The following is a 27,702-nucleotide window of genomic DNA, read 5'->3' on the forward strand; positions in this document are numbered from 1 at the left end:
TCGGCTATTGAAGTTTTCCCCAGCACAGCCACTGCAGAGGAGCGAGGCAGGCAAAGCGCTGCGGCCGCCGCCGCTCCCACCCTCTCCCTCTACCTGCTCCCAAGGTTGAGGGTCTCCCCAGCCCGCCGGCAAAACACACGTCGCTCCTCAAACCTTGCCGGCGGCACAAGGGCTGAGCATCCCCCCCGAGCATCCCCCGCTGCGCCCGGATGAGCTGAGCCTAACCCGGCGCTGTTTAAAAATAAACCCGGCTATCGCTTACCCTAACCGGCGAGGTTGCAAGGATCCAGCTGCTGTTGAATACACCTAGTTTCTTTGAAACAGAAAGAAAAGCGCTCTTCCTCCTCCTCCTCCTCCTCCTCCTCCGCTCGTGATCTTCGAGCGCAGCCGGAGCCCAGCCTGCCTTCTCCTTTCATTAGCTGGACATGTGTCAGGTCCCGCACATCTGCGATTTCTCACTGCCTGGAGCCGCCTGTCCGATTCCAGGGAAACACAGATGGATCCCAGATGGGAAGGTCCTGCCAAACAGACCAGCTCTCCACCTTGCCAGAATACCCAGCTTAGAGGCAACACACCCTCGGCTCCCTGCCTGCTCCCTGCCTGTGCCGCGCTGCTGCCAGGCTGCTCGCCAGCTGATGTCACCAGGCACACACCTACCAGCGCCTCGCAGCCCGCCTGACATTAACTTGTTAAATACACGTAATTTGTTTATGGCCGGCAATAACAGCGAGACAGCGGCGGCAGGAAGAGAGGCTTCGCCGACCAACACGGGCGCTGCCACCCTCCCAAAAACCAGCTCTGCCTTACGCGGCGCCGGGGGTGCATCTCCGCTCAGACCTCGGTTTTGAAATCCGGATAAAGCTGTTGGGTAAACCAGAGGAATAATTTTCTGAAGGTTTTCCCCACGCACGTAAATCTTCGCTGTAAACTCCCCCCGCTCCAACAAGCCCAAGCGCCAGAGTTTGCAGCGCTGGAAAAGCTGGCATGTGTTAGCAATTAGAAGCAACAACAAGATAACAAGATACTGATGTTGCAAGGGTACCAAAAGCAGACTGGAAAATTCAAAGGAAGGGCAATTAAATGTGTAACATATTACTGGGATCGAAGAGGAAGTGTTAAAGGAAAATGTAAATCCGAAATGCGGAGCAAACTCCACCAGGACCTCGGAGCAGCGAGGGAGGCTCTGGGCAGGAACCCACGGGCACAGCCTCATTTGACCATTTCCCCCTCCCATTAATGCACAGACTGCATGGCTGATGGCTCTGCCATCTCCGAACCCCCCGGTAATCCCGAATAGCCGCTCCCCGAGGTGTGGTGCGAACAACAGATATTAACTGGAGGCCCCTGACTAATCCCATCAGCCCGGCACCATTCACTCGAGCCGGGCGCTGGGCAAACACGCATTTACACAGCAGCGTTCCCGGCCACGCAGATGGGCGTCCCTGGCTGCCGGCTGTGCTGCCCCGAGAAGGGGCAACCACCCCTCCGGTTCTTGCCCAAAAACCATCCTCCTCCCAGCTCCCATAAAACCACCCCAGGAGGACAAAGCTACACTTGCGTTTTGCTTGCAGACCGTGCACAGACACATTTTAAGATCTCGGCAGGGATTGTGAATCCAATCCACATAGCTGAGCAGGTTCAGCTCTTGCTATCCTTCTCAAATCTTTGCAGGCAACTCCGCCTCTCCCTCCAGCTACTTTTTGGAGAACCAGGGACCTCTGTACTTTCCCTCTGTCCTTTCCCAGGGCAGGAAACTAAGAGCCCAAGCTGAGGGATGCTGACTTTTCAGAAGTCCAGAAATCACACGTGCCAAATTCTCCATAGCTGGTGTAGGCATGACAGGATATTTATTCATTCACAGACAGAAAATTCTTCTTTTTATGAAATTCCCAGTGCTCTGGCAGGCTACTGCTAACTGCCAAGCCAGGTCCATAAACCTTCTAGAGGTACTGCCCCCCCGCATCCCACCTAACCCTTCACCCCCTGCTTCTCTGCTGCTTATTCCTAATTAGTTTAAGGTACCTCTGCATCCCTCTGGGAGGGGAAAAGGCTGTAAAGGGAGAAAAGTGCTTTAAAGGAAGTATTAAAAAGCATTCTACGAGCAGGCACGGCATGAACACAGGGGCCATGATCTCCTGCAAAAGACAGGCCTCCCAGTATAGGATGCTGGATGATAACTGGGGGAGCACTTTGGAAGGGACTCCGGTCTGCTGTAGGACCACATGAAGCTGCTGATTCCTTGGCTGGCTGCAGGCAGAGGGGGCACAGGTTTACAGCAACTCTCCCACCTCCAAACTTAACCCAAGACCAGCAATTTCACATGCTTCAGTTGAAAAAAAAAAAAAAGTGAATCACATTCAAGTATCAGAACATGGATACCTAGAGCATCCCACCAGGTGATGCTCAGGCAGCAAAGTGGGTTGGGAACAGGCATCCACCTCTTGCTGCACCTCAGGCCCTGCTGGTGGGGCTGCTGGCAAGGCAAGTCAATAAAACACTTAACTGCAGAAAGTTCAGCTCGCTGGGGCTTCTGACACTTCTGATGGAGGTTGCGCAAAATACTGAAGCTCTCAATATTTCATAAGCTGAGATGGAAAAATCATCTCTAAATTACACAGACAATGAAGGGAGACACAACCCAAAGCAGCTCCACCAGCACCAGAACTAATAAAGTTATTTTCCTATGGAACTTGCATCTCAAGAGCGGCTCCCCGGCGCCTCGCACTGTGAGGTCCCCAACAGGAGCCCTCCCTGGCCGGGGTCGTGCCGACAGCACAGGCTCTTATGTGGACTCTCTGATGTCTTATAAGAAGCAAGCTCATGTTGCAGCTTTGTCCCCAGTGGAGATGGTACCAGGCAGATGGATGCAGCCCTGTGCTCAAGGCATTAAGCATTCAGCATCAGACACGGTTGTGCCCTGTCCAGCCCTGTCCCAACATCGCCAAACCAGCCTGAAAACAGCCAGGGAATTCAAAAGCTGACTCTGGTCTCAGTGAGACAGAGGGTTGAATGCTGGATGGCAAACAGAAGGTGCTCAAGAGATGCAGCCTGGCAGCTGGCAGGTCTCTGGGTCAAAGTCATCCCAGAAAGCCCTCTCAGAAGGTACACAGGACAGCCTGGGGTTTGGGGGCTTTATGTGAGATAGGTAACTAGCACCTGGTGTTCCCTCAACTTCTTTTTTAATCATATTTTAACTTGAGGACCTGAACAGCTTGTAACGTTTCACTTCACACAAACAAAAGCAGTCCCCAACTATGACAACTGGGTTCTAACTATCCTTTGTCAACCCATGGTCAAATAAATCTTTTCCCTATTTTTACAACTTACAGTAGAGTTTGAAATGTCGAAAACTTACACTATTCCAAGTACTTCAAGTACAAGTTCCAGTGATGTGACTTTATAAACCTTAATGAAAATGGTTCACACTCTTTGCCATGGTGTCCACAGCCCAATGTCAACCAAAAACCCAACATCCCCAGGGGAATACATCCCCACTTCTGGGGGAGCAGGAATATGCCAGACCTCGTGGCTCAGAACAAGGAAGATGCACGTGTGGTTTTGGGCCCTCAAGGCCTAAAAAGTAAAGGTGGGGTCACCGGGGTGCTCTGAGTAGAAGCCATTGCAAAACCTCCTTTGAAAGGCTCGTGGATTGTGTCTGACACATGATCCATGTGCCTCAGCTCATCCAAAACATGAGCCACCCCTCAAATGAGACAGATCCACGGAGCCACAGGTAAGCACACCACTGCCAACTGGTCTCTCCAGGAACACCAACACGGCAGCTCCAGTTTCTTCAAAGTGAGCCAGGAGAAAGCATCCCAGAAACCATGTCCTGCTCAGCCACCACCTTTACAAACAGAGCTCGTGGAAAGCAGAGGCAACTCACTAAGAGAAGACAGTGAGACACAGAGTCACAGAATGGTTTGGGTTGGAAGGGACCTTAAAGCTCATCCCGTTACATCCCCCTGCCCGTGGCCTTGAACACTTCCAGGGATGGAGAGTCCACTTATCTACTGACCCCAAGCAGCACCTCACTGTAACCAAAAGGCTTCCCTGCTCCCCAAATATGTATTAAACCACATTTTGTAGCCCAGACATCACCAGCACAGCGGAAGGAAGCAGGACTGCAGGCAGCACGGGGCAAACCGCTTTCCCCAGCTCGCCATGCTAATCTGCTTCTGCTTTCTTCTCCCGGGAATGTTCCATGGAAAGAACGATGCAAACAAAGTTTGAACACTGGGAGCTATTGATACCTGCTGCTCAGTGTGGTTTCTGAGGAAAGCGAGGAAATCTGAAGAATTTTTCCAGTTTCCAGTGGAATTTTTATGCCTATCACAGCCCATTGCCACAGCAAAGCACAAGAGACCCAAACTGCTTCTGATTTCTCTGCTATTCCACACATATTTCATGATGTGCCTCGGCTTTATTTTCTGCCTGCTGTGTTCTTGCCTTGGAAAGAAGCTTCACTTGAAATCACGGCAACCCTGGAAAGCCTTGGCCTTTTCAAGCTGACCACTCTCCATCACGCAGGAAAATAAATTCAAATGCACCGAGGCAGCCAAAGCCATTTATCAGGCTAAGTAGGAACCGTAAATTCATGCTAACTGGAATCTGATGGAAACCAATTGGGATCCTCCTACTCCTCCAGGCTCAGGTCTGGCAGGAAAGTCAAACATTTTATTGCCTTCTTTATGCCTTACAAGTCAGTGGAGCCAAGAAGGGACTGCTCCCTTTGAAGGGATGCTGGTGGGGTTGCAGGGGAGACTGGCTGACTTGAGTTCAAGCTCAGCAGACAAATGTGAAACCCCCCCAAAACAGAGATTAGACCTCTCCATTCTTGGCAAATATATCACATTTAACAAACATCCTCTTTTCAATACATCCATTATTTGAATTGGCACATGGCAGATTATGTTAACAAGCTTAATTTGTCATAGAATCATAGAACGGTTTGGGTTGGAAGGGACCTTGAAACTCATCGCATTCCACCCCCTGCCATGGGCAGGGACACCTTCCATTAGACCAGGTTGTTCCAAGCCCCATCCAACCTCAACACCTTCACAGGGAAGAATTTCTTCCCAATATCCCATCTAACCCTGCCCTCTGTCAGTTTAAAGCCATTCCCCCTTGTCCTGTCACTCCAGGCCTTTGTTCAACGTCCCTCCCCAGCTCTCTTGGAGCCCCTTTAGGCACTGGAAGGGACTCTAAGGTCTCCCTGGACCTTCTCTTTTCCAGGCTGAACACCCCCAGCTCCTGTCAGCCTGTCTCCAGAGCAGAGAGGCTCCATCTCTCAAGGAAATATAATTATACTGCCTCTTTCAGGAGTGAACATAAGCAGTGTTTGGCTTTTGTGCCATTTCAATACTGCCCAGAGAAGGGAAAAACCATATTAAAAGTTGGTCTTAACTAAGCTGGTAGAATTTTACACCCAGAACAACTACAAAGAGACATTGCAAAAAAAAAACAACAAAAAACCAACCCAGGCACAATTTAAGGAAGTTACTGAAATTTTACTTCTGGACACCCATTAAGGATGGGGGGGACACATGTCACCTAAGCAGACTCTGCCTTATTCCTGTGACCACAAAGTAAAGAAAAACCAGGCAGTAACTGACATCCTGTCCAAAAACATCCCCCCCAGAACAACAAACCAATTCCTAAATCTAACACCCTTGCTCTGATTAGAAATTCAAGCTTCTGTAGCTGTCACAGGTATTTAAACGAAACACAAAAATATGGAAAAAATGAGTAATCCTATTTGGAGAGAGTAAAATCCAGCCTGCAGAGGATTAATTCTAGTCCAACAGCTCTGCAGCTTGACAGTATTTTCCAGATCAATAGTAGTGCTGTTTGATTACAGAGATTTGTTAAAATACACACATCCACTCCCCTCCAATTGTCATTTCAGTGATGTTCATCTTTAAGTGCCCAACACCCCGATCAGGATCATTCCTGGCATGGGAAGCTGTGCTGATGGAGCTCCACTGCAGCTCTCAGGCACCTCTCTACAATTTTGGAAAACCCAATTACCTGCCTAGATCTGACACTTTTGCCCAAGTCCTTGCAGGGCCATCCTCTTTAGCACGAGTTTATGGTGCAGACAAGCTGTGGAAGCAGAAATCCTCCCTTTTGCAGGTGAGAAAATGGGCCTTGAGAGCTGTGTCCTAGATCAGACACCCTACACCGGGCTCCGAGTACTCTCTACCACCTCCCATATGGAAGATATCGAACAGTTAAGAAAGCACAGCTTAAAGCTTATCAAAGCAAGACTCTTCAGCTGAACTTGTGTTTTGGGCCTTGTCCCAGAAAGGACAATCAAAATGTGAGCAAGAAAATGTAAGTGATGGATCCCAAGCCCTTTCCCCACAGCAGGGTCATCATGCACCCAGTTTGCTTCCAGCACTTCCCTCCATCGGTGACTTCCCTGCTACAGCCTCTGGCTTTTCCTTCTTTATCTTGGGCTCCTTTAACAGAAGCCTTTTCCCCCAATTTCATCCCAAGTTTCCCTCCCCTCCAGTCCCTGGGACTGCTCATCTCTGAGGGCTGCTGGGGCTCTGCTCCTTGCCTGGTCCTTCAGAAGAGGAAGGTGGTACCTCCCCACCACACAGCCACCAAAAGAGGGGTCTTTCCTCATTAATTAGTTGTCACTAACCTTGATTAAAAATATCCCAATTTCTCACCCACACCACAGCCTGCCCATAAGTCGCTTTAAAAAAATAAAATCCTCAGCTGTTTTGTTCATTAAACCCACTAAAACCACCAGCCCAGGATTTTTAAGGAGGGCTTCCCAGCAGCATCCCAGTTTGTTGGCTTTGCAGGTTTAGCACTGAACAGGATTCCCTTCCTTCCAGCCTCAAAGAACCACAACCCCAGTTTAAAACACGCTTTTTTAGGGTTGTTTGTTTTTTTTGTTTTTTTTTAAAATTCATTTTTCAACCATTGCTCTTTGCACAGCCCATCCTTGCCAGCTCCCTCTCCTGCTTTCCCCGCTGACCCTTTGGACCTAACGCTGGGTTTGGGAAAGGGGGGGGGGTGGGGGGAAAAAAAAAAAAAAAAGGAAAGAAAAAAAAAAAAAAGAAAGAACCCAGCACAGCCCTTTGCGCCTGGCCCGGCATTCCAGCGCTCCGCTCCCGGCTCCACCAAGTCTGATTTAGTAGCACTGCTGGGAGCTATTAGTTTACGAAAGAACCAGCACGCCCACCCAGGCACAGGCGGCTGCGAGAGGCTCCCCTTCCACCGCTGCCATGTGCCTCCCATCCCGCCCGGGGCTCTCGCAAAGGCTGTGGTTTGGCTCGGGGCAGGGAGCCAAGGGAAAACCAGCCTGGAAAACCAGCCGGGCGGCGAGCGAGGGGAGCGCAGAGGTCAGGAGGAGAGAGCTGGATATCGTCCACATCCCGGTGCTGCCGCAGGAGAAACGGTTCATTAATGGGATGCTTATTAAGAGAGTTCAGCCTCCATCCAGGCCTTCCTTTTTATCCTGCCCGTTGTTGCTCCTTGTTTCCATGGTCTGTAACCACTTCTTCCTTTTAATCTCTTTTCTAACCTCTTTTTTTCCGCTTCCTTTCTCCACACTCTGCTCCCACCACCTCCCAGCCTCTCACCTGTCTCCATCCCTTCCCCAACAGCACAGAGATTCCCCAGCATTCCCAACAGCTGATCCCAAAGATCAGCACACTCATCCCAGCTGCTCTAAGTCCACAGTATCTGCCGAGCAAGCTCAGCCACCTGCTCAGGTGTCTGCTACCTGTCCTTGCTACCTACCCAGAAATAAAGCATACCTCAGCCTCCCAAAAACACACAGCCTGGTCTCCTAATACCTGCCAGCTCATTATCCCAAGTGGTTTGGATGTAGGTGAGAGTTAACTCCCCAAAACAAGATCAGCTCTGCGGTGGAAGAGGCAGGGGGAAAGGAGAAAACAAGCAGTGAAGCATCGTTTTGGAATCATCAGGGGTTTTGAGATTCTCCAACTGGCTTTTATTAGGATTGCATCCATATTTTGGTGCCTAAAGGGGAAAAAAAATAAAGGGAAGGACTCATTTCCAGAGGTGCAGAGCAACCAGCAGGTTTCCTTCCGTGCCTCTGGAGCGCTTGGATGCAGCTCAAGGAGGAGCAGGCACAGGGAATGAGGACCTGAAATTTTATTACCTTCCTCTCCTGACGGAAGCAGAGCCTATTTGCAGATTTACAGCTCGTGTTAACAGGAAACTCACATTTACAAGTTTCCTGGAAAAAAAGGCAGCATTCCTGTCCTACGCGATAGCTCGGTGGGGACACTGACTCACGGGGGAGTTCTGAGATGGGTAGGAGAGGCAGGAATGAGTTTTAGCCATGTAAAACATCCAGACAAAAAGATAAAGCTATGAAAAACAAAAAATAAAAAAATTGAAGACCAGAAAGAAAACAGTAATTCAGCAATTTGGTGGAAAATACACAGCAAGACAGCACAGCCACGTCTGGAAAAATACTTTTGCAGCATCTGGGATTCACACTTCAAAGAAGCAAAAGAATTTTAAGAGGATGAAAAGCCATATTCCGGCTAACATGAATTTTTCTCCTCTGGTCCAACTCTCTTGTCATTCCCATTACACTGTTCCTCCAAGAGTCACAGCCAAGCTCAGCCCACGATCCCACTGGAGTGGGCCCTTCCCTCTCGACAGGGGCACACGTGGGACCATAATGGTGTCTGGTGGTGCTGCTGGATGCACCAGGACCTGCCAGGATCCACCCTTCCCCCTGAACTCACCCCCAGATCAAGCTGAGGACACCATTTACTGCCTTCAGCAAGCAGGAGCCCTGGGCCTAAAACAGCCCTACCTTGTGACACTTGGACTTAAAATCATCTCCTTCCATATGGCTATTAAAAAAAACACCAAAACCGAACAAAAAACCCCAATATTCTTTCCAGAATTACACAAAACAAGAAGACATCAGGACAGCCAAAGGTCAAGCAGCCAGTGCTCTACCAAGATGCCAAAGACCAGACTCAAATCAGTAAATATTTATTTAGGCCATGCTGTATAATTTAGTAAAGACAAATATGGAGCGCCTAAGGGTCGTTTCTGATCTCCTGAGAACATTCTGGTCCCAAGGAAAGTCTTAACAAATGGACATTTTCCAAGAGAAGAATGATTCAATCACAAGACCCTTCTGAAACAACCTTATTTAACAAAACATAACAGGTACAGAAAATCAGGTCTCAGAAAACCATAGCCACCTTCTCCTGAGAGAAACAGCTGAGCAAGACCAGGCTGACAGGTTGACCCACCCAGCCTTGCAACCTTTCAGGTTTAACATGCAGAAGCTTGAGACAACCCAGCTGAAGAGGGAACTCAGGTCCCTCCAACACCACCACAGCTGTTCCCAACCCTTCCAGCCGTAGCTGCCCCAGCACAGCTTTAGGGTGACCCACCTCACCCAGAGCTGTGAGGTGGGTGTCCAAGCTCTTTCCACACCAACCCAGCAGCACTAACAACAAAACTCCCTGTGGAGGCAGAGAGATAGGGAGCAGAGAGTCATGCAAAGTTCCCCAAACTTATTTTTCCACCCTAAGTCCTTAGCAGGAAACCATTTCTAAGGAGCTGCCTGCCCTGGATCCAAGCATTTCACACCCAGGTGCCACCGTCCCTGTGCAAGGGGATGGAAGCTCAAAGAGAAGATTTTCCAATAGGTTGAAAGCACTGAGAGTATCACATCAATGAAGTCAGGTATCTCCTACCCCACACACTGGTTGTACATGTTCAGACAACTTCAAGAGCCAGAAGAAGCCAACCATCTGTATGTTGAAGTTAATTAGCATACACAGAAAAGAACCCAAACCTCAGATTTACTAAACTTGAAACTTCAAAAGTCATCAAAATCTTGATTTTTCTACACCTTAAGTTATTAAAAAAAAAAAAATTCTTAGGGGGAGGAACAAGAAAGAAACATCTTAATTTAAGAAAACAGCAATAAATACCTGAAGTAGGAGATGAAAAAGAGAGATTCACCAGCAAAGCTTCTCCAAAGTGGGGTAGGAGTTGATGGCAGGGGCGGTTAAACAGCAGCGTTCTGGAGAGAGCTGATTTGATTTGGCTGTTGCTACTGAGAAAAAAAACCCAAAAAACTAAAACAGCTTGAGCATACATCTACTTCCTCTTCATTTCATTAATTCTACCCAGAGCCGTGGCTGAGGTGAAGCCAAGTTTATTGCCTGTGATCCTGCTTTGGGGTGTCCTCTGCCCAGGTGAACGAGCACCTCCAGGGCTGCTCTTAACTCTTCCCAGCTGTGTTTTGCTGAACGGCTCCACCTGCTCCTGCAGATGGAGCAGCTGCAGTTAAAGGCAAACACCTGGCCAGGCACAGCCCTGCCCTGTGTTGCAGGGGGAGATCAGAGTTACAGCAGCTCCTGCCTTACTCAAGGCCCTGTCAGTATTTAGGTTGTGTTCGTGGTTAATAATCTGCCTGCTTTGAGCCCGTGGGACCTGAAAAGCTCAGCTGGGCAGCTTTTCAACAAAAAGGAGCCCCTGAAGGTGTGAAGATGGGTGACAGATCCACCACTGGTCCTTCTCAGAGCAGACCACCATGAGATGCCCCAGCCATTGTACACTCACAACCAGTTGCACCCCTCACACAACAGCTTTGGGTGGCACCAACCCCACCAGCACAACAGCTGCAGCTGTGCCCAGGCACCCTGATGGGTTCCAGGCTGGCAGGATGCTCCAGTTGGGATAGGGGAAGGAAGAGCATCCTGCTGTTCACTGCTGATGTCTGACCCGATGCTCCAAGCTACAGCATGAGTGCTCGGGATTTTACTTCTCCAGAAAAACAGATGACAAACACTTATCCTATAGGGAATGTCATTATCAGCAGAGCAAGAGAAGTACTAAAACTGGTTTTTGAGGGATTTTTACAGCAGTCATGTCAAATAACACCTCTCTTGAGGTTAAAACTGCAGTCTGGGCAGGCTTCTAGTCCAACAGTTCATTCTTCTTGGAGGCTCCTCACCACAAAGCAGCAGTGTAATACATCTACCAGGTTAGCAGTGCTGCTTCAGCATTTCTCTGCACCATTTTCCTGCAGGTCCTTGGTCAATGATGGTAATATTTATATTAGGAACACAAAAGTATGTAACTATGTGTCTACAGGCTGTAGAGGCAGATAGTGCACTAAAAAAAACCTGCAAACCCACTTCCCAGTCGGCTCCAAATGTCTGGAAACTACAGCATCAGTTGAAGAAGCTATTTGTTACTTAGCAGTGATTTTTAGATGACTTGAACTGAATTCAGCCTTGTAGTCATACTGGGAAAAAAAAAAAATCCATGAGATGTGCTTGAGGCCAGGCTGGATTGGGCTTTGAGCAACCGGGTCTAGTGGAAGGTGTCCCTGCCCGTGGCAGGGGCCTGGAATAGGATGAGTTTTAAGATCCCTTCCAACCCAAACCATTCTGTGATTCTACATAATAAACTTTTGGAAAAAAGGAGATAATTTGAGGGTTACATTAGATCTTGCAAAGCCAAACTGACAGGAATTAGTTCCAGAAAGCCTGCAGGATCAGCTTCTATTGACTATGGAACATCCTTATGCAAATTGAAAGGCTTTTCTGCCTGATTGTTTCGGCACATGGAAAAGCTGCAAGTTCACTCCCTAAGGTTCATGCCAACAACAGAGGCTGTTAAATGCCAGGACAAGTCTCAGAGATGGGATGTTTGAATGGTAGGAAGTGCTGGAGGTGCAGCCTGCTACAATTCTTCTGTGTGTTCAGGAGTCAAGTCAAATCAAGCAGACATTTGTAAAAGCTCCTCTTGGGTCCCTTTTCCAAACACCTGCATCCCTGTGTCTCCTGGGTACTCGGCCTCTCCCCTTTCTCAGCACATCTCTGCAGGCAGGAAAAGTCCATTAGGAAAGTGGAGTGTGGCTGTCTTCCTCACCCATGCAGAGCAGCTAATCACAAAAGGATAATCCTGCTTTAATGAGGAAACTATAGGAATTTTGCTAAAGCATATGAATTTTATAAAAGCTCTACTACAACATTCCTTAGTCTCTGGGACTGGACAAGCAACCTCTGAAATGAATTTTGCATGTGCCTGTCTCAAGCTGTGGAAGGTTAACACGTGGCAGGGAGAGCAAACTGCTCTCTCTTGTTTGCAAGACACCATAAAATCTGTAACAGCACTGGAGACACACTTCCCATGCCTCCAGACATCTGCGTGCCACCCTTCCAACAAAATGCCTCATCCTCTGCCTGCTGGAGGAACCAGAGGACATCACAGTCTCCAGCTCATCCAACTCCCATCTCTCAGCACACTTCCCAAAATGGGAATGGCCATGATATGTCTGACCTGCCCCCAGACAGTGGATCAAAAGCTCCAGCTGATTTCACACAGCCCAGTGAAGAGCTGGGAGATGGCAGGAACTGAGTCAAAGCCAAACTGTGTTGGAGTGCGGCTGCTGAGCTCCAAGATGAACCTTCTAGCCTCTGCCAAACTGAGAATCTCTGTCAGGTTTTGTACTAAAAAAAAAAATATTAGATTTGAAAAAAATTCCTCATTACAACTTAGGTGTAGAAATCCACTCTATGCCCGTGGTACAGAAATCCTCAGATACTTTTTTCCTGACCTCACAAGACCTTGCTCCAGCACCAGAGAAGAACCCAGTGAATTGACATTTCAACACTTTCTTTTACCCTCAAGTACAAACACACAACTGCTGAGAAAGAACAGTGATGCTCTGACCTGACACAGCCAGTCGTGTTGAGGGATAATTCCTGCACTGCATCAGTGACTGGAATTACCAGAGCTTTGCCAACAGCTTAATGAGATGGAAACTCACGCTCCCACTGCCAGAATTTGTTTGTTGGGCTATAAACTATTTGGATGCCCTGAATATTTTGCTTCTGTTGTTATAAAACAGGTGTGAAGAGGTGCATCTCCATTCAGGGAGCTGCTGCTGGGAGCAGCACAGCCACTTGGATGGGATCATCAGTGACAGATTGAGATTCCTGGTGTGCTGCACGTGCACAGGGAGATCTGTCCACCGGCTCCTCCTCGCCTTGGCTTTCACCAAAAGGGGCTCTGGAAACTGAGGCAATTCTTATGGACACATACACAAGAAAAAGCAGAGATCCCGTGCCAGCCAAACCATCTTGTTTGGTACCTGTGAAACCAAAGGCAACAATTCCTGCATCCACAAGATCCTAGTCTTTGATGCTCAACTGTCCTTACTCCACCTCAGCACTGATGGAGGAACAAGGAGATGTGGTGAACAACATTCAGGAGAAGTGATGAAGTCTACAAATGTGGGGTTTTTTTGTGAATGTATTTCACCATAAAAACATAACAAATTTCATTTCATTAACTTTATCTCAGACTTAGCTTTCTTAATTAGAGGTATAGGGCTCGAGGGAAGCTGCTGTAATTATTAAATGGGAAATAAAACCTGATGAACACAGTAGCTGCAGGGACTGAAGACTATACATTTAAATTAAACTCATAGCAGTTTAAAATCTAAGATCTAAAAATCACCTGCTCAACAGTTTGTGGGCTCTGATAGTTATTTACCCATTCACATGCACAAAGAGGTTTTATTTTCCCTCACTACACAGGGGAAAAAAAAAAAAAGGTTTGTTCCATGAGACAAATATATTCAAGAAGAAAATGGCCAGACAAGTAAGTGCCTGGGAACATTTTCACAGTACTGCAGTGCAAAACCAGTGCAAGGCCAAGAGTATTCCTTCCTAAAAAGATTCCATAAAATTAACTTCTTGGTGCAGACAAAGAGGTAAGACTGAGATTTCACAGAAAAAAATCATCCCCTGGGGGGAAAAAAGGCCGACCAGTGTATTCTGGAATGTGGAAACTCAGGTGGACCAAGGGCAGTAACCTGGAGTCAGGTGTTTGCAGCATGGGGTAAACAAACAGCAGTGAATGGATGTAGGTGATCCACCCAAAATTCCATTTTGTTTGATGTTGATTTGCAGTCCCTGATAGCCCACAGTCAGGTTTACAAGCTGTGAACACACCACTGCATGTTTCTGTAAATTCTTGCTGCCCTTTTCTGTGAACAACTGCACAGGTGAGAGGTGACTTGGCTCCCAAGAGATGGATGCACAGATGAGAGCAGAGAACAGGCCAAGGGTCTGTTCCTGCCCCTGTGCTTCTCCATCCCATAGCCCTAAACCATTCCAGCTCTGTGAAGGTCCTGGGGATGCCCTCCCAGATCTGCTAGACTAGTTTGCTTCAGGGTTGCCACAAATTTGCCCAATATTTTTCTGGAAACCGTCCTCAAGATCGCTGCCTTTTCTCTCCATTTCTAAGCAGATCTGACAAAAAAACCCCAACCACTGCAGAATGACAGAATTATCAAGGTTGGAAGAGACCTTCAGGATCATCTAGTTCAACTGTCAACTCAGCACCACCCTTATCACCCCTAAACCATATCCCCAACTGCCACATCCAGGTGCCTCTTGAACACTTCCAGAGACAGTGACTTCACTACCTCCCTGGGCAACTTCTTCCAATGCCTGACCCCTCTTTCAGTGAAATGTCTTTTGTAATATCTAATCTAAACCTCCTCTGGTGCAACTTGAGGCCACTTCCTCTTGTCTTTTCACAACCTCCTTTCAGGGAGTTGTAGAGAACGAAAGTTCAGGGAAGTGGAGGGCTCCATAAAAAGGATGTCAAATTTAACACAATTTCCATCTGTGAATATGGAGGAGAAGGGATTAGGGAAAAAAGGAAGCTAGAAACCTAGATGCATCTGCTTGTACACACACCCAGCCCTGGCACAAGCACGGACACACACTCAGAAACGCGCCCAGGTGCAAACAGGAGGAAGGTGTTCAGGTGACACAAGTGACCTCGAGCTAAGCTCAAAGGTTTTTAGTACTTCCTGAGCTGGGATGGTTTAGGAGCGGGAATGCCTCCCTGGAAGAACGTTCCTGAAGATGGAAGATGACACAGTTTCACGGCACAACGTAAAGTACAGCGCGTATCGTTCCCCACCGCGGAAGGTGATCCATCAGCATCTGTAGTGCGAAGAGGGGAGCAAACAGCAGAAGGGAAGCAAAGTGCTAGAAAGAATTTCTGGCTCGAGTTTGCTGCTTTAAATCTCCGTGTGAACACGGGCTGTGTGCTGCAGAACGCCACGCTCACACCGTGAAAGCAAAATGGGTACAAGGCTCCCATCCAACTCGGATTTAATGGCAGGGAAGACAGATCCACTCTTTGAGAAAAATCCCAATTGTTGATTTCTATTTTGTCTGGCGATGGAGCACAGTATTCCTCCTTCCTTCCTGCCAAAAGCAGTGGAAGTATGATGTACTTTAAAGTAATTACAGTAGCTCATCCCAGAAGTGGCTGCATTTCAAACGAGGTAGGAGATACACAAGTGGGGAGCGGCTGCTCCCTGATGAATGTTGAACCTGCCTTCAGACCTGGGGATTAAAAGGTGCTCTCCAAAACAAACCACCACGTTTGCTTCCAAATTACCTGTCCAATTTGTCTCCCTTTGGTCTGTCTAACCCTGCTGTACCTCCATGCTATGGCTGGCAAATCCAGGGCAGCACAGCCCAAAGTGGCATCCATGGGCAGGAGCTGCCTTCCTACAAAGAGGCTTGGCTTAATCCAGTTTGGTTTTTTTTTTCAATTGGTGTCTCTGACTCCTCAGTAAAACTGGCAAACATTTGGCTGTGCCAACCCAGTACCCCTCTAAACATTGCAGTATGCCTGGAAATGTTCAGTATTCTCATTATCAGGAGAACAGACATAATTATCCAAATAAAACTATTACTATACTGAGCCGTGGATCATAAATAGAACTTAATGGATTTTATTACATCCCAGGAAGCAAGAGCTACAGAAGGAAAAGTATTGCTAAATGTGCCTTGCTACTACCTATCAATTTCTCCTCAACACTCAGCACTTAAGAAGTACCCAAAGAAACACACTGCTCCCACTGCATAACTATTGCAAATTCCCCTCTGAGCTCTTCCCCTGTAGCCAGCTCGCAGGGCACGTTTCAGCAGCTGAAAATTAAAGGGTCACAATATTGAGCCTTCAGGTATCAAGTTCACAATGGAAATAGCAGCTGACACAGAAAGGGCTCCGCTGAGCCCGATGGTGATAATTCTGTTGCCTCAGAGCTGGAAGCAGCTCCCTTACACAAAGTTTGTTATTTAACTCAGCGAGAAATGAAAGAAAATGCCACAGCCATGGATTTATTCCTTACACAGCCTCTGCAAATCACAATCCAAACTGGAGACAGGCTAACAGTGAGAGTCTGTAACTCTGGCTGCAGCATCCTCTTAAATCCAAACAGCTCCCTGTCAAGTGCTGGTGAATGGAGCACGAAGGATGTTTGTCCTTCAAGCCCATGCAAGCTCTTCTACTGGAGCCCAACTTCCAGGAAACTTCACAGGTGACAAACACAACTAGGTGCCTCCAGTCCAACAGCAAGTGATGACAAATCCGGGATGTCCAACAGCCACCGGCCTCATGGAGAGGCCCTCCCATTTGCCCCTCCTCACATCACCCAGGAAGAGCCATCTTGCCACCCCTGGGGACGTCCCAGCTGGCCCTGCTGGGATGTGACAGCCCAGGCCTGCTGCTGTCTCCCAAACATGCATTTACTCTCCTGAGAGCCTCCCACGTCTTATCTGGCTGCCTTATCTGGCTGGCTGTTCCCAAAGGTCTGTCTCCAAGTCCAGCTAAAACCACTTTAAGCTCTTTTAGGCCAACAATTCCTGAAATTTTGGCAGGGGAGCGGGGAAGGCAGAGCCCCACGGCGGGGTCCCCCCTCGCTGTCCTGCCAGGACGGGTATGGAAAGCACCTCCTGCACCCCACTCTGGAGATGCCATAAACAGGACCTGGCACGGGAATGGATGTAGAGTTTACAGAGATGCCTTGCTTCAAGCAAATTTGCCTCTCAACACATGGCCAAACTCTCACGCAATAAATTAACTATTTGGCAGCCACCGAACTAGCGCTGGAGCCAAACCAATTAGGGTTTAATGTGATCCCAATTTCCTATTTCTGAGACGGGGGTCGGGGAGGCAGGGAGGGGGAGAAGAGGGAAGAGGAGGGAGGGAGGGAGAGCAAAGTAAATCCCCTCCTGGTTTATAAATCCTTGCCAGTCATCCCAGATAAACCTGTCACCCGGAGCTCTAAATCTGCATTTGCGCTCGCGTGCTCCGAGGGACACGATGGGAAAAGGCGCGTCGGACGCAGCCAGGCTGACTCCCCACATGTGTTTTCCATACTTGGGAAATTCAATCATTTAAAAAATATTTACCAAGCTTTGTCTTTAATTAGAAAAACATGACGACGGATAAGGCGAGTTATTGTTTCTAAACTAGAAATGTCAGGAGGTCCTCGTGATGTCAGAGGATGAACCCCCATCACCGACCCGCGGACGCGCTGCCGGGGCCGCAAAAGTTCCGAAGGGTTTTGTTGTTTTTTTTTTTCATCTCCCCTCAAAGTTCAGCGCTTCACAGTCACAATTCAACAGTGGCTTCTTGGCCCCCAACAAAGCTAATCGGGGAGGAGGAGGGGAGGACCCTGCAGAATTTCTGCTAAGCGGGGTGTTTTAATGCAAACGAGTTTGCACAGCAGGGGAGGCACAGAGGAGCCATTTGACTCCTTTGTGTTTTAACATCCTGACTCCGGTACCTCCCCTGCACAAGCAATTACCTGCCCTCACCTAAGATAAGCAAATTAATCTCACCTGCACCTGGAAATGCCGCAGGCTGAGATATCCCCAGCCTTTAAAGAGGTGTTAAATTAAGTTTCTGCTTAGCCAAGACCCAGGAAAATGTTTGCTCTCAGCCACAAAATATTGCAGCCCACAACACTCCCCTAAGAAAAGGAAGCTGTCCGTGCTCCAGGCAGACAACCAGGAGCTCTGCCTGCCCAGGACCACGTGTGACCATACAGCTGTACCCCACACCACAGCCCCTCTTCCCCCTCCGTTTGATCAAACACCTCCAGCCAGATCCCGAGAGGCTCCGCAGGCAGGATGCACAGCTCAGAGGCACAAAGCAAATATTTGCTGGCTAACAGACAGAAGATAGCTGGGATGTAATGAGTTATCGGGCTCACCCGTGTGCTCACCACTGCTGTTCAGGTGACTGAAGAGGCTTTGCTGGCCAGGTGGGCATCAGGCAGGGTCCCTGGACTGGCTCCTCAGCGCTGCCAAGCTGTTGCCTGCCACCAGCCCAGTCCCACCGGTGCCAGTGCTCAACCCGACCATCCCTCACCAGTCCTTAGCCAGACCACCCTACCCTCACATACAGCCTTCCTGTTTTCTTTCCTTCAGCATTTGGTACCTCCTGCTGCCTCCTGTTAGAAAAGGCGGGATAAAACGCCCACTTTTATATCACCTGGGAGTGTCCCGGGTTATATGTTCGGAGGAACTTCCTGCTACAGCAACCAGGTGCACCAGAGATCATGAGGATTAAAAAATACAGATAACCAGGAAGAAGCTGGTATTCATGTGAACAAACCAGTGTGTCTGTCAAGCCCACTTGGGGAAAAGCAGTAGTAAGTTTGCGAGCATTCACTAAGTATTTGTCTGATTATTTTATTTCTACAGAAAAACAGGCTAATGCTACGTTTTCCATTCAAAACCATACCCGTAATGAGAGAATTCTCTACTATTTTTGAAATATTTTTCAACAAGCTTCAAAGTGTCACTTATGGACCTAAAGTCAAGCCAAGAGCATGCCATTTATCTTCTGAAAATACCCCTGCAACCCAAGGCTGAGGGCTATTAGCAACAACTATCTTAAATACCAACATAAATCTACACTGGAGAAAAACCCTGCCCGAACAGTCTGATCCTTTAAATCACACCAAGACTGCAAAGCATGTCTTTGAGGAAAACAGATGTGCAGATTCTGACCTCAAAGTCCAATTGCCAGAAAAGTTACTACCCGTAGAAGTTACTGCTGCTCTCTCTAGAAAAACATGAAATGGAGTAAAGGTTGTTTTAGCTGAGCTCTAAGGTCAGGGTTGATTAACTTGGAGTGCACAAATACAGCCAAAATGATGTCCAGGACACCTCTGCAGCTGAATCAAACACGTGGGATGTGGCAGGGAGAGATGGGAAGGTGACAGGGACACGGGAGAAGTTTTATGCCCCAGGCACTGGCTGTACAAGTGCCCTCAGAAGGTGGTTTTCAGTCTGGAAGAGTTCCCAGTAAACTGCCTGTTCGGGTGGAAACCCTTCCCCTGGGACTTTCTACATCAGGCTGGGGAGAGACAGATTCACTCCTCACCTTTGTGAGTTTTACAGCCACCTCCTTCCTCTGAAGGGGAAGGGTTTACCTCTGATTCTTGCCAGCAAAAAGGAAACCCCAGCAGTCCTCCCCCCATCCCCAGTGGTTCATGGCAGGCTGTCCAGGTAGCTGTGACACCTTGGCAGCTCAGGCCAATGGAGAGGACTCAACTCACTTTAACAGAGTCAACTCCATGAGCTCTACCTGAAGTACAAGCTCTTTTCTATCCTCAGAGAAGCCGCAAATCAAAAAACTCTTTTTTCTTTTCTCTGACTGCTTTAAAAAGTGAATTTATTTCACTCTCCTGAACACTGGCACAAGGGAAGAGCAACACCTTAAGCCTTTTATTTTACAGCATGTGAAAATCAAGACTAAGTCCCCAAATGATCCATTTTAATTTCTGCCCATTGGAAATATCTATGTAAGAAAAGCATATTCATGAGAGTCAGTGTGTGCTTTAAATTAATATGGAACATCCCAAAGTTTCAAAGCAGTCCCACATTTCTTCTTTCTTTCCTGATTATTAGTTTCACACTGAGCACTGATCCATTTCTCTGTAACACACGCCCAAAGAAATCAAAAGCCTCCTGACACTGCCAGGATCTGTGTTTATAATACAGCAGAAATCACTGGGCAGATAACCAAGGCAATACAGATAATTTGTGCTTATAAAAGTTAGGAGTCTACAGCTGATTATTCACTTTCTTGAGACCAAAGATAAAACCCAACAGTGTTCTTGGGCAGACACCAGGCCCAAGAACTAAGTGATGTCTTGTGCCAGCATTCAGCCTGTCCAATAGCTGGCAGAGACACTTTCCACTAGCCCAGGTTGCTCCAAGCCCCATCCAACCTGGCCTTGGACACTTCCAGGGATGGGGCAGCCACAGCTTCTCTGGGCAACCTGTGCCAGGGCCTCCCCACCCTCACAGGGAGGTGTTTCTTCTCAATATCAGATTGCAAAACTGAGCAGCCACATATACATCCAGACGTTCCTGCCACAATCCAATAAAATATTCAAACCACTTGCCCAGTGTTGCAGAAAGTGTCACAGCTGAGAGAAGAACCGGTTTGACATACCCACCCTGAAGCTGTGATTGAGGGACAAAATCCCTCTCTCCCTTAGCTTCAATTATTTTTAGCAGGATTTCAAAGGTCTGTCTCTCCTCCCAGTGCTCAGTCTAAGAGAAACAGGAAATCTGACCAGTCTCTCTGTACATCATCAGGATGCACCGTGAGCAGACACGCTGGGTGGCATTTGTTTCATCTAAGTCCTCGCTGCCAAAGCCTAAGCCAGCTCCTGAACTCCCCTTGCAGTCAATGAAAAAGCCCAGGCACCTCCAGTGTGTCATTTGTCTCATCCAAAGAGACATGTCCAAGACTGGAATCACCCTCAGAAGAGCCTGTTTCTCCGATGTGACTTCAGAGGGAGCTTGGAGAAAGATCAGGGACAGAGGGCTGACTTTGGACAGCGGGGTTAAAGCAGATGATCTCACACGAGCTCCTTCTGTGGGGCCTTTTCTTCAAGGCTGACAAAATGAAGAGCCCTCCCTGGCAGCCAGGTTAGGAGCCGGGTTCCAGGGCTCTCCAGATCCACATGGATGTGGCACAGCTTGCCCACTGCTGTGCCCTCCTCCTGCCACAGCCATCTGGGCCCCCCGGCTGTGTCAAGTCCACATGCTCTGGCAGGCTAGTATTTGTAACTGCCTTAAGGGGTAACAACCTCATCCCAACCGTCTCCACACACCTTGCACAAAGCAGCACAATAAAGTATAAAACCACCCTCTGCAACTTCTGTAACTTGGTAATTCCTTCTCCATATTGAGAATGCAGCTCCCAGGGTGGTTTCCACGTTAGCATCAGTAACTATCTTACGTTGCTTCCCTATGAGCAATCACACTTCGTTTTAAAATTCCCTCATTTCCTGAGCTTTAGGATGTGCTTTTAACTGCTTTTCTTCCTTCCCTGACCTATGACTTACCCACAGAGTCATCTCGAGGCTGTGATCCAGCCTGTGCATAAATGGCCCATCCAGGCTGCCAGCCTTGGACAGCCACTACCCACAGACACCACGGCTCTGTCCGGCACCTCACTCCTCATCCTGGGATGGCTCACCCTCCATTCCAGATTGTGGATAAACAATATGGATGCATATGTGGATAAACAATAAACAGATGAGGAAAACGCTCAGGAGGCTGATATGGTGAGAGGCACAGACTGACCGTGCGCTGTGCTCCTTGGCAGCAGCACCAACCTCGCGGCTTTCAGAGAGCACAGATCTGGCAACAGACCTCCTGCTTTGGGAAATTAAGGAAAATGGAGCTGGAGATATTCACCTTCCCTGCTCCAGGCAGGAGAGGATGCTGCAAGGGAGGGGATTCATGTACACAGGATTCACACGCACACAGGTCACTGCCCATCCGAGTGCCTTTGGATGGTGGAAGAAAAAACACTCATGTCTCAGCTCTGCCGTGGATATTTGACTGTGGCATGACCCACTGGGACATGGATGTGCTTTAGTGGTGGGCTTGGAATGTGGGAAGCACCAGGAAGGGAGCAAAACCACTTTGGTCACAACACCTGAGATCTGGCACTGCCAAAACTCACAGCTTGCAATGGTGACCCCTGTTCCCAGACACCAAACCCTGTTCCCAGACACCAAACCCCTGTTCCCAGACACCAAACCCCTGTTCCCAGACACCAAACCCTGTTCCCGGCCACCAAACCCCTGTTCCCGGTCACCAATCCTCTGTTCCCGAACACCAAACCCCTGTTCCCAGTCACTAGATCCCTATTCCCGGTCACCAGATCCCTGTTCTCGGCCACCAAACCTCTGTTCCCGGTCACCAGACCTCTGTTCCCAGACACCAAATCCCTGTTCCCAGACACCAAATCCTGTTCCCAGATACCAAACCCCTGTTCCCGGTCACCAGACCTCTGTTCTCGGTCACCAGTCCTCTGTTCCCGAACACCAAACCCCTGTTCCCAAACACCAAATCCCTGTTCCCAGTCACCAGATCCCTATTCCCGGTCACCAGATCCCTGTTCCCGGCCACCAAACCCCTGTTCCCAAATACCAAACCCCTGTTCCCGGTCACCAAACCCCTGTTCCCCGTCACCAAACCCCTATTCCCGGCCACCAAACCCCTGTTCCCGGCCACCAAACCTCTCTTCCCGGCCACCAAACCCCTATTCCCGGCCACCAAATCCCTGTTCCCGGCCACCCATGCAGCCTGGAAATGGAACACAAGCCCATCTGCCGGGCTGGGTTCGCGGATGGGGCTCCGGGGGTCCCCCCCAGCAGTACGGAGCAGCCCGCTGAGCACCCCCGGACCGCACATCCCGGGCGGGTCTCGGTGCGGACCCGCAGCCCCGCTCGGGGGGCTCAGCCCCGCTCGCACCTTCGCCCCCGGCCCCGCGGCGCCTTTCCCGGTCCTCCCCTCCCCTTCCCCCGCTCCTGGATCTTACACTGGCCGCTTCCCGGGATCCCCACCATGGCCCGGCTGCTCGGCGCCTCCTCGCCCGGCCCGGCCCTTCCCCGTGACGAGCGGGGGCGCGGCTTGGCCGGCCCGCCCCGGGAGCCGGGCAGGAAGGGGATGTGTGGGCAGGGGAGGTGGGGGTGTGTCGGTTCGGTGATGGAGTTCAGCCTCATTGTGCTGTGTAGCCTCCTCAGAACCGTGTGGCCCCTTTGCTGCCTTCCGCTGAGGTCTCCCCAGCCCTTCCAAAGGTGTAACAATACCTATACGCAAAAGGTCTTAAAATACCTGTACACACGCCCCCCAAAGGTTGTACAGTACCGCTACACTCAGAGGTGTATTGTACCTGTACTCCAAAGGTGTAACAATATCTGTACCCCCAAAGGTGTAACAATACCTGTACACACACCTCCAAAGGTGTTACTATACCTGTATACACACCCCCAAAGGTGTTACTATACCTGTACACCCTCCAAAGGTGTAACAATACCTGTACACACACCTCCAAAGGTGTTACTATACCTGTATACACACCCCCAAAGGTGTTACTATACCTGTACACCCTCCAAAGGTGTAACAATACCTGTACACACACACCCAAAGGTGTTGCAACACCTGTACACCCTCAAAGGTGTTACTGTACCTGTACACACCCCCCCAAAGGTGGTACAGCACTTGTACACCCTCAAACGTGTTACAACACCGGTACAATCCCCCAGGTGTTACAATACCTGTATATACTCCCAGAAGTGTTACAATATCTGTACACTTTCCAAAGATGTTACTATACCTGTACACCCCCCCCAAAGGTGGTACAGTACTTGTAACCCCAAAAAAGGTGTTACAATACCTGTACATACCCCTAAAGGTGTTACAATACCTATATCTCCCAAAGGTGTAACAATACTTCTACCCCTCCAAGGGTGTTAAAATACCTGTACACAGCCCCCCCAAGGTTGTACAGTACCTGTACACCCCCTCCAAAGGAGTTACAATACCTGTACACCCTCCCCAAAGGTGTTACAATACCTGAGGAGGAATATGTTTATCTGCAGCCCAGCCCCAGGGCCACAGGTATTGTAACCAAAGTGGTTTTGCTCCCTCTTGACACTTCCTACATTCCAATTCCACCACTAAACCACATCCACAGAATGTCCCAGTGAGTCCTGCCACAGCCAAATATCCATGTCAGAGCTGAGACATTCCCACAAATGAAAACTTTCTGGTAGGTGCCTTAAAGCCCAGAAATGCCAGAGTTTGGGATCATGAGAGTTTCACTGAGAGCCTGAGAGTCCTACCTGGGGTTTGTCAAGGCTGCAGCCTCAAAGAATTATGAAATATCCTGAGGTGGAAGGGACCACAAGGATCATCCAATCCAGCTCCTGGCCCTGCACAGACAATCCCACCCTGTCCCTGGGAGCATTGTCCAAATACTCCTGGAGCTCTGGCAGCCTTGGGGCCGTACCCACTGCCCTGGGGAGAGTGTTCAGTGCCTACCACCCTCTGGGGAAGAACCTTTTCCTCATGTTGAAGTCTGATTGGCATCTGAAAACCAAGCACAACCTTGCTCCCATCCCGGAGGGATTTGCCATGGTAGATTCCTTAGGGAAACTGCAGATAGGCCAGCTCGGTCAGGGATGTCCCAAAACACTTGGAAGTAGCTGCAGGAGAAAAAAATGTCTGCTGGTTGGGTTATAGGCGGGGTTCCTCTTCCCAGCAATAAAATACATATGTGATCCTGGAAGCAGAGCCAGGACCCAGTTTCCCACCAGTTAGCAAGTCATGCTGGTACCAGTGTGGCTCTTGATGCTCTGCCATCTCTTGGCTCAGCCTTGGCAGAGCTCACTTCCAGTGACAGAGAGCTCTTGGAATGGGGCAGGAAATCCAAACTGGCTGCCCTAAGGCACTGTCTATCCCCTCAAGTCGGTGCCTATATGATCAAGGCAGCAAGAGCTGTGAGCCCTACTTGGGGAAAAAAGGGCACACAGGTCAGGGCTGCTGTTTCCCAATAGGACTGTGCTCCCAGAAAACTGGGTTTGACCTGCCCTGACCCCAGTTCTGGGCTGGTGGTTGCAGGGGAGCAGCCTGTGGAAAGCCCAGCACTGCAGCTTGGCAGTGATTCTCTGTGGATTCCCAGGGAGCCACAGGCTCCGTTCGAGTTTGCTGGCCAAGAGCAGGCATCTCCTGGGCCCAGATGTCCCGGGATGGAGCAGATCCAAATTTGCACTGAAATGACAGGACCATCTCTCTAGTCCCATTGTCCTCGTTTTAACTTTGTGTGTTTGCCTCCCCCCCTTTTGAGGCAGCAGTGCTTCCCTGGGCCCTGTCTGCCAGAGCCTGCATCCCCCTCGCTGCTCTCACCTCCTGCAGCTTGGCTCTGGCCTATGTTTACCACCACTTCATCCCAGTGTCATCTACAGCCTCTCTGTGGCCAAATTCACACTGGTGGAGCAGAAAGGGCCCTTGTGTGGGGTGCTGATAAGGGCTTTGTTTTAATTTAGCTGGTCCTCAAAGCCTGTGAAACCCCTTGAGTGGCAGGCTGGGCTCTTTCAGAGTCCAGTGTGATGGGAGCAGCTTCCTGAACCACCTGGACATGCTCCTCGGCCACAGCCTGGCATCTCCCTGAGGCTCCCCCATTCTCTGTGTGCCTGAGTGCAGAGGAGGAGGTGGGAACTGCTGTGATGATGGTGTGGGGCTGTTGCTGCCCTGCTTTGTGTTGCATCCCTCCAGAGCACCACAGCCTTGAGGAACATGCCCTGGTGTGAAGTGTCACAGTCTTGAATGAGAACAGGGTGAAGAGAGCTGGGAAAACAAAGCAGAGAACTGGGATGTGCTGGGGAAGGCTTTGAAGGAGGAGCAAATTTATTTTTCCTCTTCCTTTCTGTTCCACAGCTTTGCCCCAGGCAAAGCACGGTGGGCACAGAGGAGCTCTTTTGCAAGGTCTGCATTGCTGCTTGGTTTCTAAAGGTGGAACAGCTGCAGAGGGAAACCCCAGAGAGGAGAGGATTGTCTATATAATACAGAATACCAGGAAAAGGTGCACATAGGGCTTGATCTTGCAGGCCTCAATGCCAGTGAAAGATGTAGCTGCTCAAGACAGCAGTTTTGGGGACATTTCCATAGGTATATGTGACTTCCCCACAGAAGCAAGCTCATGTTTTAAATGTGGCCATCCTGCTGCTCCTCCAGCAAGTGTCTGCTACAGAGAGGGAGAGGTGTGAGCAAGGAACAGGCTCTCTGTGCTCTTTCTCATATTTGAGGCAAGTGGTGCCAGGGCGTGGGCATGGTCATGTTGGGAGGATGAGCCCCAGATCCTGAGACACGGGATCTGTCTGTGAGACACACACAGCCATAGCCTGTCCTGTGGGGAGCACCCTTTCCCCACCTCCCACCCCCCAGATTTTAAGCCATACAGTGGGCTGAGCTTGTCTCATGCTCTCTGGAGCTGGAGTCGAGTTTGGGAAACATCAACAGCCGTCAAACAAAGGTGTCAGATGCAATTTTTGTTCTGCTGGTACATTAGTAGACAGAGCAGGGTTTATTTGCTCCAAGAGAAAAAAACCCACCCAGCCTTTATGAGTATGGATTTCTGTGCTGTGTCCAACTGAGCAACACCTGTTCACTCAGCTGATGCTTCTGTATGTCCTTGAAATAGGCTTGTGTGTTAGAGAAGAAGCTCTACAGGCATGTGGACTTTATTTGGAACCCTTTTTCTCATTTAAACATAATGTATTTGGGACAAGAAAAAGACTTCTCAGCCCAGTGCAGTACGTGGGGACACATGCTAGAGAGGTATATATATATATATATATGTCTAAGTATTTATATACATATATCACACCCGACTGAGCATCCACAGTTTTGCAAACAGCATTTTTAGGACTAAAAATACACAGCCACTATACATGATATATATCTATGGCCAGGAAACCACAAAAATATTAATACATGCCCTCCACAAGTCAAGAAATACTCCCACCATCTTTAGCACATTTAATTGGATATCAGACAGTCGAGCCACAGACTGTTTTTCCATGGAGTACTTCTCTGTTTGGTGCACATGGGGAGCAGTGCTTGCTGTCCAAGCAGGTATTTGGCACCTGCTCTGATTACTTGCTGGCATCCCACACCTCAGCTCGTGCCGTGCTGAGGGAGCTGTGCTCTAAGGGTGTTTTTTTCAGCTGTGTTTGCTGTACCCAAGCACTGATGTGAAGCACCACTCTGGGTTTGGTCCCCTTCCACTCACTGTGCTCCTTGAGCTGCTGCAGAGGTCCTGCCAAAGGAAGCAGGATGCACAACAAGGACAGAGACCTGCTGGAGGGAGTGCAGAGGAGACCACGAAGATGATTAGAGGGATGGAGCACCTCCCCTATGAAGAAAGGCTGAGAGAATTGGGATTGTTCAGCCTGGAGAAGGCTTTGGGGTGACCTAATTGTGGCTTTTCTGTACGTGAAAGGAGGTGACAAGGAAGATGGAGAGAGACAATTTACAAGGGCCTGGAGTGTTAGGACAAGGGGGGATGGTTTCAGACTGATGGAATAGGTTTAGATTGGATATTGGGAAGGAATTCTTCCCTGTGAGGGTGGTGAGGCCCTGGCACAGGTTGCCCAGAGAAGCTGTGGCTGCCCCTGGATCCCTGGAAGTGTCCAAGGCCAGGCTGGACGGGGCTTGGAGCAACCTGGGCTAGTGGAAGGTGTCCCTGCCCATGGCAGGGGGAGGTCCCTTCCAAACCAAACCTTCCATGGCCCTATGAAACCTCATGGCCTTGAGTGCCCCTCTGAACAAAACCAACGTGACAGAGGTGGCTGCAAGTGGGAAGCTCCATCTCTGGGAGAAGGACTTTGCAACCCTGCTCCTGCTCTTCCAAAGAGTGGCTTTGTGTGAGTCCTTACCTGTACAGCAGGGTGTGCAGTGAGGTGAGACACCAGCAGGTCTGAGGTGCTCTGTCCCTGCAGTTGCTGAGGTACCTGAGGGCAGC

The 27,702-nt window shown here is 49.3% G+C and overlaps 1 protein-coding gene across 2 annotated transcripts in view; it reads right to left on the minus strand.

The window, feature by feature from the left end:
* CBFA2T2 (CBFA2/RUNX1 partner transcriptional co-repressor 2) overlaps positions 1–22,834 on the minus strand; it is a 59,916-nt gene extending 37,082 nt beyond the window's left edge. Inside the window, exon 1 of one of the 2 annotated variants that reach the window (XM_027729037.2) lies at positions 22,717–22,834. In XM_027729037.2, coding sequence (XP_027584838.2) covers positions 22,717–22,744 — 28 coding nt within the window. In that variant the 5' untranslated portion in view covers positions 22,745–22,834. Of the gene's footprint in view, positions 1–262; positions 630–22,716 lie in introns of those variants that run through there. The other variant, XM_027729039.2, reaches the window with a different exon arrangement.
* Between the last annotated feature and the right edge of the window lie 4,868 nt (positions 22,835–27,702).

The sequence above is a fragment of the Pipra filicauda genome, unplaced genomic scaffold, assembly GCF_003945595.2.
Source record: "Pipra filicauda isolate LSUMZ 115617 unplaced genomic scaffold, ASM394559v2 scaffold250_size1122263_pilon, whole genome shotgun sequence".
NCBI classification, from domain to species: domain Eukaryota; kingdom Metazoa; phylum Chordata; class Aves; order Passeriformes; family Pipridae; genus Pipra; species Pipra filicauda.